Consider the following 12,339-nt stretch of genomic DNA (forward strand, 5'->3'; position numbering starts at 1 on the left):
CCCTCTAAAAAATCAACACCATTAAGTCATCAATGGATTTGAACACACTGGAATTCGGTTCATTGAAGAGCCACAGCACAGGATTATGAACAAGAACTGAAGAGTTTTAACAGGGGAAGAGAAAAACCCCTCTCACTCTGAAAGCACAAAGGATGGTTAAGAGAATAAATGGACATTTTCTGTAACAAATATTTTGCTACCATCCCCTGAAAAATGTTAAATGCTAGACAGGACTAATAGTTTAAAAGAAAAGCATTTCTCAACTAAGAGCCCAGGTCTATTATGACTGAACAGCCCTGAACTGGTTAAAAGGCGGCAGCTACATTTTGCACACGTTGGAGTCGTGACTTTTAGCCAGCAGACTTACAAACAGCGCATCGCAGTAATCAATGCAAGAGATCACATTGATGAAATCCGATGTAATAAAATAGGAGCAAATCCTTTGACGTTGAAGATAGGAACCAACTTCATGTGAGATTATGCTCCTCATCCAATTCAGCTCCCACACGACATATCTGATCTTTTGCAACTATTGTTGATTCATCCCATATCAATTAAACTTTATTCAATACCATCCAATTCTTCAGAGCAGTCAAACAAGTTAGTAAGTTGTTCAATCCAAGCCAATGTCAAAGGAAAATATAACTACTACTACTTATCATTTCTATAGTGCTACAAGGCATACGCAGCGCTGTACACCATACACAGAAGACAGTCCCTGCTCAAAGAGCTTACAATCTCAATCTCAGCTGTAAATGTTTGAATTTGAAAATCAATAACAGGTCTAAGAAAGATTACAATGTAAAGATGCAAAGCCTTAGGTTTAGAAAGTTCATAGCCTACCAAAATGTCACACCTGATCCTTCAACAGTGTTATTCTACTTCACTGAAGTAAGTTTTTGAATATTTTGGTTATTTTTACCCTTCCCTGCTTGTAGTTTAATTCATTCATTTTCCTATACCGCCTTTTGTATAATCAACAAAGTGGTTTACAGCATTTTTGTTTTAATGGAGGGCGAGGAAAGAGCACAGAAGGGGCTGGAGTGGGAGCTATGGAGACAAAGACAGGGCAGGTCAAAGAGGGGTAAGTGGCTCCCCCATCGTACAGATTCCTACTCCTATAGCAGGGTTGGGATGAAGCCAAATGTTTGCTCAAAGAGCTGGGTTTTTATAACAGTCTTGAAGGCAGAAAAGGTAAATTAACACAGAGACTGGCAAGGAATTAGCTAAATGGTATTAGACAATTGCATTCAAGTGTTATGTTGGGGGAGGGGGTTACTAGGAGGGATAATTGGATCCCAGGTTCCATACTGGGGAGTAAAGGACAAGGTGGTTAAAACTGAACAAATTTGATTTTTTTTTTTTTTCAGTTTTGGCCGAAACTGAAGCCAAAACTTATCACCTGGTTTCAACCAAAGCTGAAATTGAAACCTACATTTTGGTTGTGTGAATGCAAAGTTTCAAGTTTCTTTATTGCTTGATATACCGTCCATCGAGTCTATCTGAGCAATTTACACTCATAATAATATATAGATAATCAAAAGAGTATGAAACAGAATTCCATTTGCATTGAAAAGGAGAAGAGAGGAATAGTAACATAGTAACATAGTAGATGACGGCAGAAAAAGACCTGCACGGTCCATCCAGTCTGCCCAACAAGATAAACTCATATGTGCTGCTCTTTGTGTATACCCCACCTTGATTTGTACCTGTCCTCTTCAGGGCACAGACCGTATAAGTCTGCCCAGCACTATCTCCGCCTCCCAACCACCAGCCCCTCCTCCCAACCACCGGCTCTGGCACAGACCGTATAAGTCTGCCCAGCACTATCCCCGCCTTCCAACCACCAGTCCTGCCTCCCACCACCGGCTCTGCCACCCAATCTCGGCTATGCTCCTGATAGCCATAGACCAGCCCACTGGGGATTGTCAGAGCTTGCGGTCGGCAGAGCTCTCCTACCCCCCAGATTATTACCTTCCATTCCAAGGAACTGCAACTGGGAGACCCATTTTAACAAGGACTTCTCAACAAGTCTGGCACATTTAGGTTCCCAAGTCAATCCTCTGTGACAGGTACTTCGTGGGAACGTGTAAAAAAAAATCATGGCAGCCAGCTTTTTAAACTTACCCAAACTGTGCACAAGTAAGAAGAGAAAGTAGCATTGAGGTGTTTCCCGTTTTGTATTTAGTTATAAAACTGAGAGCCCAATGCACTAAACTTACCATGCCAGTACCTTCTTTTTTTTTTTGCTCTTTAGTGAGTCATGCACAAAAGGGCGTAGCAAGCTTTTTACTGCTTGTAGCAGCAGAGAATGAGAATTATAGGCAAATGAGCTGATTACAATGTAAATGAGTATTCGAAGCCATGCACAGAAAGGACCACTGACCTTTTATGATTGAATTTTTATGGAGGTCTGGAGCAGCCATAGCATGACAGGTGGAACTGTCGGATGCGGGAGTTCTGGGTGGGGCTGGAAGTTGTAGTGAAGTTGGTGGTAGGGCAGGAGCTGTTGGTAATGGCTTTGAGTAATGGCTCTTCCATTCCCTCTCCCACTTGCCTGATCGGTCCTCTGTGCCCCTAGCTGCCATTGCTCTACTTTCCCCAGTCCTGGCTCCGGTCTTGCCAGCAGTGCCTGCCTCTCTTAACACAGCCCCTTTGAGGGAGTGCTGCCCCTGAAACTGCTCTGCCTCTCTTTTCCCCTCCCCCCTCAATTCCCTAGGTAGCATTTGGGGAAAATAAAAGAAAGCCGTGGGTAGCACAAGTTCAGAGCTGCCACGCTTGGTGATTGACTGCCCTGCGCATGCGCAGTTTAGCAACTGCCTTACTCCCTTCCTGTTTTTGTGAGCAGCTCATTTGCATGTGATTTGCTTTGTGAATCGCTTGGTATTTCCACCTTGGTAATTTTTACCAAGGTGGAAATACCGGGCGGTTCTTTCCAGGGACTTTTGTGCATCAGCCCCTGATTAAGGACAAGTGTGATATAAATTCTTACAAAAATAGGGTCAAGGAGTCCAGACACTGGTCTATACTGCGGACATTATACCAGCCTGATGCACAATCCAGAATAAAAAAAAGCACAGTGATGTTACTGAATGTGAGGACTTTATGCTCTGAAAAATTACAATCAAGAGTAATAGGTTTCTTAAATTATTCTCTAATATATAAACTTCATTTCATTGCAGTATCATTTCCAGTGGCGTTCCTAGGTCAGCTGCCACTTGGGGCGGATTGCCACTGTGCATCTCCCCCCCCCCCCCCGGCGCATTGCTCTTACCTCCCGGGGGAGCTGGCAGCAGTTACATGGCTGTTGGCTTCACCGGGAAGTAACATCAAAGGGACCAGGAACCGGCGGAGCCGACAGCTGCGCCGCTGCTCCCTGCACCGGGCATCTAGGGCTGACCACCCCCACTGCCCCGTTCTCGGTTTGCCACTTCTTATTTCCCTAACACTATACTGACCAGTACTTGTGCTTGAAAACAGTCACTGCAGGTTCCTTTTTTACAGAATCGAGCTTCTTCACGCCACACGTTTTCATTAAAATACTGCATCTTCATCATACCCAAAAGAGTCTGGAAATTCTTTAGAATCATCCAAATAGTATCAATGTCTATATATAATTTAATAATGAAAGACCGTATTTTGCATTCAAGCAAAATAGCCTCAGCTAATGAAAAGTGAAACTAAAAGCCACAGCGCTTTTACAATGGCTGACTTTGCGCCACATTTGGAGAGACAGCTGATGTCATACCTCCACAGAGAGGCTAATTCCTAAGGAGCTGATCATCCCAATAAACTTTGGTAGCAAAAGCATTTATGTGGCGTCCGCTATTTAGCATATAAACTACTATGCAAGGTCATAACTGCATTACTTGCAATTGTATTACACACACCAGTGGCGTAGCCACAGGTGGGCTTGGGTGGGCCAGGGCCCACCCAACAGTAGCACATGTTTAGTGGTAACTGATGGGAATCCCAAGCTCCGCCAGCTGAAGATTTCCCCCTGATGGAAACGAAAATGCTACTCTCCACAACACTGGCACCTGTGCATGCTCAGTTTTCACTGCATGCCTACTGGCAAGGTGGAAAGACGTGTTTACCCACTAGCTGAGATAATTTTTTTGGAGGGGGGGGAAACACTTGCCCACCCAATTATTGCCTAGGCCCACCCAAAATCTGTTGTCTGGCTACGCCCCTGACACACATACACACGCACACACAAAAATAATTCAAAGAGTAACCCCCCCCCCCCCTCAACTACCTTATAATCCCTGGTGGTCTAGGGGTGTAGTCAAACTCAGGAGATTGCCACTAGAAGTTATGGCACTCATTTTGAGAGCAGAGCCAGCATGGGCAGGAGCGACTGGGGATTACTCCTGCCATGACTACACCCCAAGACTGCCAGAGATTATAAAATAGGCCTGAGGAGGGGTATTTACAGGTGGCAAAGGAGACAAGACAACTCATGTTCAGAGGGGAGGAGGAGGGAGGAAGGGAGGGACACAGAACAAAGCACACATTTTTGGATTCCACAGAAAGCACACGATCAGTTTCAGCTGAAACCAAAACCAGGACCGTAGTCTTTTGGACAAAACTGGGCAGAAAAAGGATTTTTAGGCTAGTTTCAGCACCATAACTGAAACCGAAATTCGGCTGACTTTGGTGGTCAGTAAGACAAGCTTTGAAGGCTAGTGTAAGAACTTTAAACCTCATGTGATCAGGAAGTGGTAGCCAGTGTAAGACAGGAGACAATGATGAGTTTGACAGCTGTATTTTGCATCGTTGCAACTAACATGAAACATTGCAGTAGTCCATTCTATTAAGAATAAAAGCATAAGCAAGAGTTAACAGATCTGTATGAAGGTTTTATAAGGAGTTGATGCAAGAAGAATAAAGATTCTTACAATGGCAGAGCTGTGGACTAAATGATACATAGCTATGAGTTAATGACTCCCAATACTTTCAAGCCAGCCTTAAGGACAAGAGGTGACTCTGAAATAAAAGCACAGAATAGGGGGGGGGCTATTTATTTATTGGGATTTATTAATTGCCTTTATGAAGAGATTGATCCAAGGCACTGTACAGCAGGTAAATTTTGTTAATGAAATAACAATATTAAAATGTATGTATTTATTGGTTATAGTTGACCAATCAATGAGGTAAACTTGAAGATGACACATTTCAATTCCCAAGTGTGCGTAGTGATGCCATGAATACTGTAAGAGCACACGTAAAGTTGGCACGCAGAACGCTTTTCCTACACGTCACAAGACCTCAGATTTGCTCTGATTAATCTTCAGTCTCTGATCCATAATTCCATAGTCAGGTGGTTTCCACATCCAGACATGAATTAATGTTTTTTCAATGAGGGAATGATGAGCTGGTTAACTACACAAGTTGGATATCACCACAGTAACCGTTTACCCTGTGACTCTGAATGAAAATCACTCATGGCGCTATGAAGGTATTGAAAACCACTGGGACCAGGACTGATGACGGGGCAGAGAGGATCTCACGGAGTGATTAGTTAATTGCTTCTTCTTATGTCTCAAATTCCCAATTCAGTAAGTCAGGCCAGGAAGAGACTGTTATTCACTAAGTCAAAGGTTGCTGATAGATCCACAGACATTAAGAAGACATTAGCAATTTGGCTAATCAAAGCAGTAGGACCTGTCTTGGTACGGTAACCTGCCTAAAACCATAGTGCCAGTTAAGGACATACGTTTTGGCAGAAAGTTGAGGCCATGATCGGCATAGCCAAGACCAACTGGGGATCACTCCTGCCTGAAGAGTCTACTGGACCACTAGAGAAGATTAAGGTGGGCCCTGGGAGCCTACAGGGGCTGTAGGAGTGTGTCTATTCTTCAGAGGGAGGGGCATATCTTTTTGGAGGGGGGAGGGGGTTCTTTTGCTCTTTAGGGGGTTTGAGAAGAAGGAGGGAGAGTATGTGCTGCTTCAGGCTGCTGCCGGCTGATAATTCAGTTCCAGCACCTGCATAGTTAACTGGGCAAAGTTAGGACTGTTATTTATGTAGGTCTGAATTACCTGTTTACCTGTTCGTTGCCGGAGAACGTGGTGAAGGCGGTTAGCTTAGCAGAGTTTAAAAAGGGGTTACACGGTTTCCTAAAGGACAAGTCCATAAACCACTACTAAATGGACTTGGGAAAAATCCACAATTCCAGGAATAACATGTATAGAATGTTTGTACGTTTGGGAAGCTTGCCAGGTGCCCTTGGCCTGGATTGGCTGCTGTCGTGGACAGGATGCTGGGCTCGATGGACCCTTGGGCTTTTCCCAGTGTGGCATTACTTATGTACTTATATAATGTGGGCACTGACAGTGGCGTTAAATATTGCTGGCTCCTCCCCAATATTCCCCCCTGTAATGCACCACTGCTGCCTGGTTCCAAGATGGCTGGGTTGGTGCTTCCCTTGTCTGTTTAAATCCTTTTGAATCTTGGGAGCATTTGTGATCTCATCAAAGAAGGCAGAGTATAGCAAAGGCTTCCCCTGGAAGTGGAAGGGTGGGGATATCTCCAGGTCAGTGTAGGATCTGCCAAACAACTACAATAGAAAATCATTTCTTTGGGTGTTGTGAAGACGGCCAGTGAGAAATGGTGGCTTTAAAGAAAAGCAGACCCACACAGCCGGTTAGGTGAGTTTTAATGCAAAGGGCAAGTGTGAAAGGGCAGGAATCCAAATAAGCAAAGTGGGGCAGAAACAAAAGCTAAACCTGGAGCAGGAATCAGGTACAGAGGCAGGAACTAGACAAGACACTGGACACACAGCAGGAACCAGAGAAACAAGCAGAATGACCCAGCACTGGACCAGTCCAGAGGAGAACAGATAACCCCCCCCCCCCCCCAGCAGAGCCAATCAAGACCTTCCCAGACCCACTCACAGTCAGGGGGGGCACCAGGGTACACACCGATCCCCAAAGCCACAGAAGATAAGGGTAACAGCTCCCCTAAGCACAACATGGCCCAAGCTTAACCCAGGCCAGGCTTCAAAATGTTAGAGCGTCAGTCACATCTATATTTTGTCATCCGAATAAGTCAGGAATCTGTAATAGCTGCTTCCCTCAGACACAGTATTAGCATCATTCCTCAATAATTCTGATTTTACTGCCTGAGAATAGCACTTTTCCTCTGCACACACAGAGAATTGTTACATTTCTTTTCTCAACCTCGAGAGATTTTCTGTAGAACATTTCTTTGGAACGGTTGGCTATGTTTAATTTCGGTATGTTACCTACACTTTTGTGCGTGGTTGAAATCTTCAGTGTGTAACGACAGTCAGAAAATTGATAATGTGTTAGGGATTATTTGAAAAGGAACAGAAAATAAAACAGTGTCGTTTCATAATGCCTCTGTATAGATCCCAAAATATGACCACCTTGTGAGTATTTCATGCAGAGAGGACAAAAGACACTGACTGGTAGCTTACAGGATGCATCACACCAAGTTCACTCAAACTGAGCAAGAAGGTCGCGTGGACTGAAGAGACTTAACATGCCAGGGAAGTGTTACCCGTGCTCAGGTCCCAGCAAAGAATCCGTGAGTGTGTTCAACCACTGCAGGACTCGCTTGCTGGCGCTTTGCTCCGTTTCTCCTGTCCCCTATGGTTTGTAAAGTTCTGTCGCAGGCACTTTTCAGATAATACACTGTACTTGCTCTGGTCCATTTTACTTTTTTGTTCATTGCTGTATTTATGAAAAATATTATACAATTTTGTGAATAAATGTTCAGAAGCAGGCCCAGTCTGCCTCACTTTCATTACTTGTTATAACGTTTGGGTGTGTTATTCACGTTTATTGCTACACAGAGAAAAAGTTATTTGAAATGTATTTTAGCCCCATCATAGCTCTGCCAATGCATCTCAGTCCTTTTTAATTTTCTACCACAAATTTAAAAGTATTAGCATTGTATACAACGCAACTCAACAGGTTACTAAAAGCGGAAAGTGATGCACGTGGGAAAGAGGAACCCGAACTATAGCTACGTAATGCAAGGTTCCACATTAGGAGTCATCGGCCAGGAAAGGGATCTCAGCGTCATCGTTGATGATAAGTTGAAACCCTCTGCTCAGTGTGTGGCGGCAGCTAAGAAAGTAAATAGAATGTTTGGTATTATTAGGAAAGGAACTGAGAACGTTATAATGCCTTTGTATCTCTCCATGGTGCAACCGCACCTCGAATGTTGTGTTCAATTCTGGTTGCCGCGTCTCAAAAAAGATATAGTGGAATTAGAAAAGGTACAGAAAAGGGCGATGAAAATGGTAGAAGGGATGAGATGACTTCTCTATGAGGAAAGGCTACAAAGGTTACTTGTGACATGGATTGGCCATTGTTGGAAACAGGATACTGGGTTTGATGGACCTTCTGTCTGTCCCAGTATAGTAACATATATGTTCTTAAGAATGAAACAGACATCAGAAGGGAGAAGAAATGTGGAAAGAGAAAAAATGAAAGGCTAGACAAATTAAAATAAATTTAAATAAAATAATGACTGTAGGAAAGAAACTGAAAAAGGATAATGCCAGTACAGCTAGAGGTAGCCCATATTTCACAGGATGAATCTTCTAATGGCTAGTCCTAGTATTTTTGGAAAGAGTAAACGAGTGATTCACATCTACCCATTCCGTCTCCCCATAGCCGTCTTTTCTCCAAGCTGAAGAGCCCCAGCCGCTTTAGCCTTTCCTCATAGGGAAGTCGTCCCATCCCCTTTATCATTTTCGTCACCCATCTCTGCACCTTTTCTAATTCCACTATATCTTTTATGAGATGCGGCGACCAGAATTCGAGGTGCGGTTGCACCATGGAGCGATACAAGGGCATTATAACATCCTCATTTTTGTTTTCCATTCCTTTCCTAATAATACCTAACATTCTATTTGCTTTCTTAGCTGCAGCAGCACATTGAGCAGAAGGTTTCAACGTATCATCAACGACGACACCTAGATCCCTTTCTTGGTCCGTGACTCCTAATGTGGAACCTTGCATGATGTAGCTATAATTCGGGTTCCTCTTTCCCACATGCATCACTTTGCACTTGCTCACATTAAAAGTCATCTGCTATTTGGATGCCCAGTCTCCCAGTCTCATCCACTATGTCCTAGTTTGTGCGTGGTTTTGGGGTATAGTTAGGGTTGAGTACAAACTTGGCCAGTTAGCAGTGATTTTCAGTGCACTAACCAGCTAAGTAACTGAATAAAGTTAAGAGTACAAGAACTGTCACTGCATATCTGCGGTGGGAGGTGTTTGAATAGAAGACCCTAAAATAATGGAGATTCCAAAGACAACCGTACTTCACATTTATTATAGAAACAATCTCATTTCATAGTAACTGATGAAATCAACAGAGTCGTAAAGGCTGCTATGCAATACAGTTTATGTGCATTTCAATGCAAAATATGCCCTGACAAGGCCAGTGGAAGGGGTGAGGTCTTTCCTTTAAGAAACCTTGCGCAGTTCTGGTCAACTGTAGATGGAGCGGCTGACAAGACAGTGCTGAGAGCGATCCTCGCAGATGATCCTCAGAGGTCTACAATGAAGCCTTGTCATGAGCTGGGTCAGCCACAGAGCACTGTGAAAACAAACAAAATATGTCCACTGCCAATACATGATGAAAGGAAAGCCCAGCTTAGAATTCACATCTCACGGAATAGCAGAAAACACGTCTCATTCACAAAAGCTCAGTCTTGAAAGGCTCTGGGCACTAGCGCCCCCCACCCCCCCCCCCTGATATTGAAAACTATTTAACCGGCCAGGAACGGTACCCAACCAGTTAAATGGCATTTAAGCAGCAGCAATCCTGCAATGTTCGGCGGGGATATCCGCCTTTCCCCGACCATTCAGCGCATAACCAGCTATTGAAAGCAGCCACATTGAGCCGTGTAAATACCTGGAACATTTTTCACTGCTTTAAAAATAACCAGATCTCTCCAAATATTAGGTAGCCAAAAATAATGTGGATATTCAATGCCAGTCATCGTAAATGTCCCAGCATTAAACATATCTGGGCTCTTTCCTGCGGTCTGAAGTTTGGCCCCTAGAAGTCCAGATTTGCCCCTGTGAAAATTTCCTAGATTTAAACATATACATTTGCTGCCTATTATTAGATTGTAAGCTCTTTGAGCAGGGACTGTCTTTCTTCTATGTTTGGGCAGCACTGCGTACGCCTTGTAGCGCTATAGAAATGCTAAATAGTATTAGTAGTAGTAGCTGCCTATTTTCACTAGGTCCTTAAACTTATGTTCCAAAAAAATGGGCAGATACAGGGGTGGGACTGGGAAGGGGACAAATACTCTTGATTTTTTTAAAGATTTTTTTTTTAAGTTAGACACTCATGGGTTGATATTCAGCCACTCTCTGTGAGCATTTTTTTTTTTTTTTAGCCAGCAGCGACATTATTCTTGGAAATTCATATTCGGGCACTCACAGTAAACATGTGGATTTATGCGTTCTCTTACGTGGTTAAGTGCAATCAATATTCAGAAAATAAGATAAGCAATGCCACATAAAGGGGTCCTTTTACTAAGCTGCGGTTAAAGGGGGGCTGAGCTAGCATCGGTGCATGCTTTTGACACATGCTGACGCTCCCTTTTACTGCAGCGGGTAAAAGGCCTTCTCTTTTTCTCAAAAAGAAATGGCCATGCAGTAAGTGTTTTAAAAAATCTTTTATGTACACTGTTTGTAAGTAATATATTTTCAAAGTATTGTCTGATTAAAATGCATGTTTTTAGTTTTGCCCCTGATGCAGGCGTAAGCGGAAACATTGGTTTAATAAATGCTATTGTTATAACTCTTTCTACACTTGATTCCAGTGTTTTGTTCATTGAGGATTGACGACAGTCAGCGCTTTCCCAGGCCATCACCCCCCACATTTCTTCAAACGGAGTGAAGGAGTAGCCTAATGAGTACAACAGTGGCCTGAGAACCTGGGGAACTGGGTTCAAGTCCCACTGCAGCTCCCTGTGACTCACTTAACCCTCCATTGCCCCAGGTACAAATAAGAACCTGTATACACTATGTAAACCACTTTGAATGTAGTTACAAAAACCACAGCAAGGCAGTATATCAAGTCCCATTTCCCTTTCCCTATTTGAGATTCTACATAGAATGTTGCTACTATTTGAGGTTCTGTTGCTACTATTTGAGATTCTACATGGAATGTTGCTACTATTTGAGATTCTGTTGCTACTAGTTGAGATTCTAGATGGAATGTTGCTACTGTTTGAGATTCTGTTGCTACTATTTGAGATTCTACTACTACTACTATTTAGCATTTCTATAGCGCTACAAGGCATACTGGAATGTTGCTACTATTTGAGATTCTACATGGAATGTTGCAACTATTTGAGGTTCTGTTGCTACTATTTGTAGATTCTACATGGAATGTTGCTACTATTGGAGATTCTGTTGCTACTTTGGAGATTCTAGATGGAATGTTGCTACTATTTGAGGTTCTGTTGCTACTAGTTGAGATTCTACATGGAATGTTGCTACTGTTTGAGATTCTACATGGAATGTTGCTACTATTTGAGATCCTGTTGCTTTTATTTGAGATTCTACATGGAATGTTGCTGCTATTTGAGGTTCTACATGGAATGTTGCTACTATTTGAGATTCTGTTGCTACTAGTTGAGATTCTACATGAAATGTGGCTACTATCTGAGGTTCTGTTGCTACTAGTTGAGATTCTACATGGAATGTTGCAACTATTTGAGATTCTGTTGCTACTAGTTGAGATTCTAGATGGAATGTTGCTACTGTTTGAGATTCTGTTGCTACTATTTGAGATTCTACATGAAATGTGGCTACTATCTGAGGTTCTGTTGCTACTAGTTGAGATTCTACATGGAATGTTGCAACTATTTGAGATTCTGTTGCTACTAGTTGAGATTCTAGATGGAATGTTGCTACTGTTTGAGATTCTGTTGCTACTATTTGAGATTCTACATGAAATGTGGCTACTATCTGAGGTTCTGTTGCTACTAGTTGAGATTCTACATGGAATGTTGCAACTATTTGAGATTCTGTTGCTACTAGTTGAGATTCTAGATGGAATGTTGCTACTGTTTGAGATTCTGTTGCTACTATTTGAGATTCTACATGGAATGTTGGTACTATTTGAGATTCTGTTGCTACTATTTGAGATTCTACATGAAATGTGGCTACTATCTGAGGTTCTGTTGCTACTAGTTGAGATTCTACATGGAATGTTGCAACTATTTGAGATTCTGTTGCTACTAGTTGAGATTCTAGATGGAATGTTGCTACTGTTTGAGATTCTGTTGCTACTATTTGAGATTCTACATGGAATGTTGCTACTGTTTGAGATTC

The 12,339-nt window shown here is 42.7% G+C and overlaps 1 protein-coding gene across 2 annotated transcripts in view; it reads right to left on the minus strand.

Annotated features, from left to right (window-relative positions):
- Positions 1-9,291: 9,291 nt before the first annotated feature.
- LRRC74B (leucine rich repeat containing 74B) overlaps positions 9,292-12,339 on the minus strand; it is a 54,846-nt gene continuing 51,798 nt past the window's right edge. For both annotated transcript variants that reach the window (XM_030217679.1, XM_030217678.1), the window contains one exon: positions 9,292-9,580. In XM_030217679.1, coding sequence (XP_030073539.1) covers positions 9,539-9,580 — 42 coding nt within the window. In that variant the 3' untranslated portion in view covers positions 9,292-9,538. The remainder of the gene's footprint in view (positions 9,581-12,339) is intronic.

Source organism: Microcaecilia unicolor, chromosome 11, assembly GCF_901765095.1.
Source record: "Microcaecilia unicolor chromosome 11, aMicUni1.1, whole genome shotgun sequence".
NCBI classification, from domain to species: domain Eukaryota; kingdom Metazoa; phylum Chordata; class Amphibia; order Gymnophiona; family Siphonopidae; genus Microcaecilia; species Microcaecilia unicolor.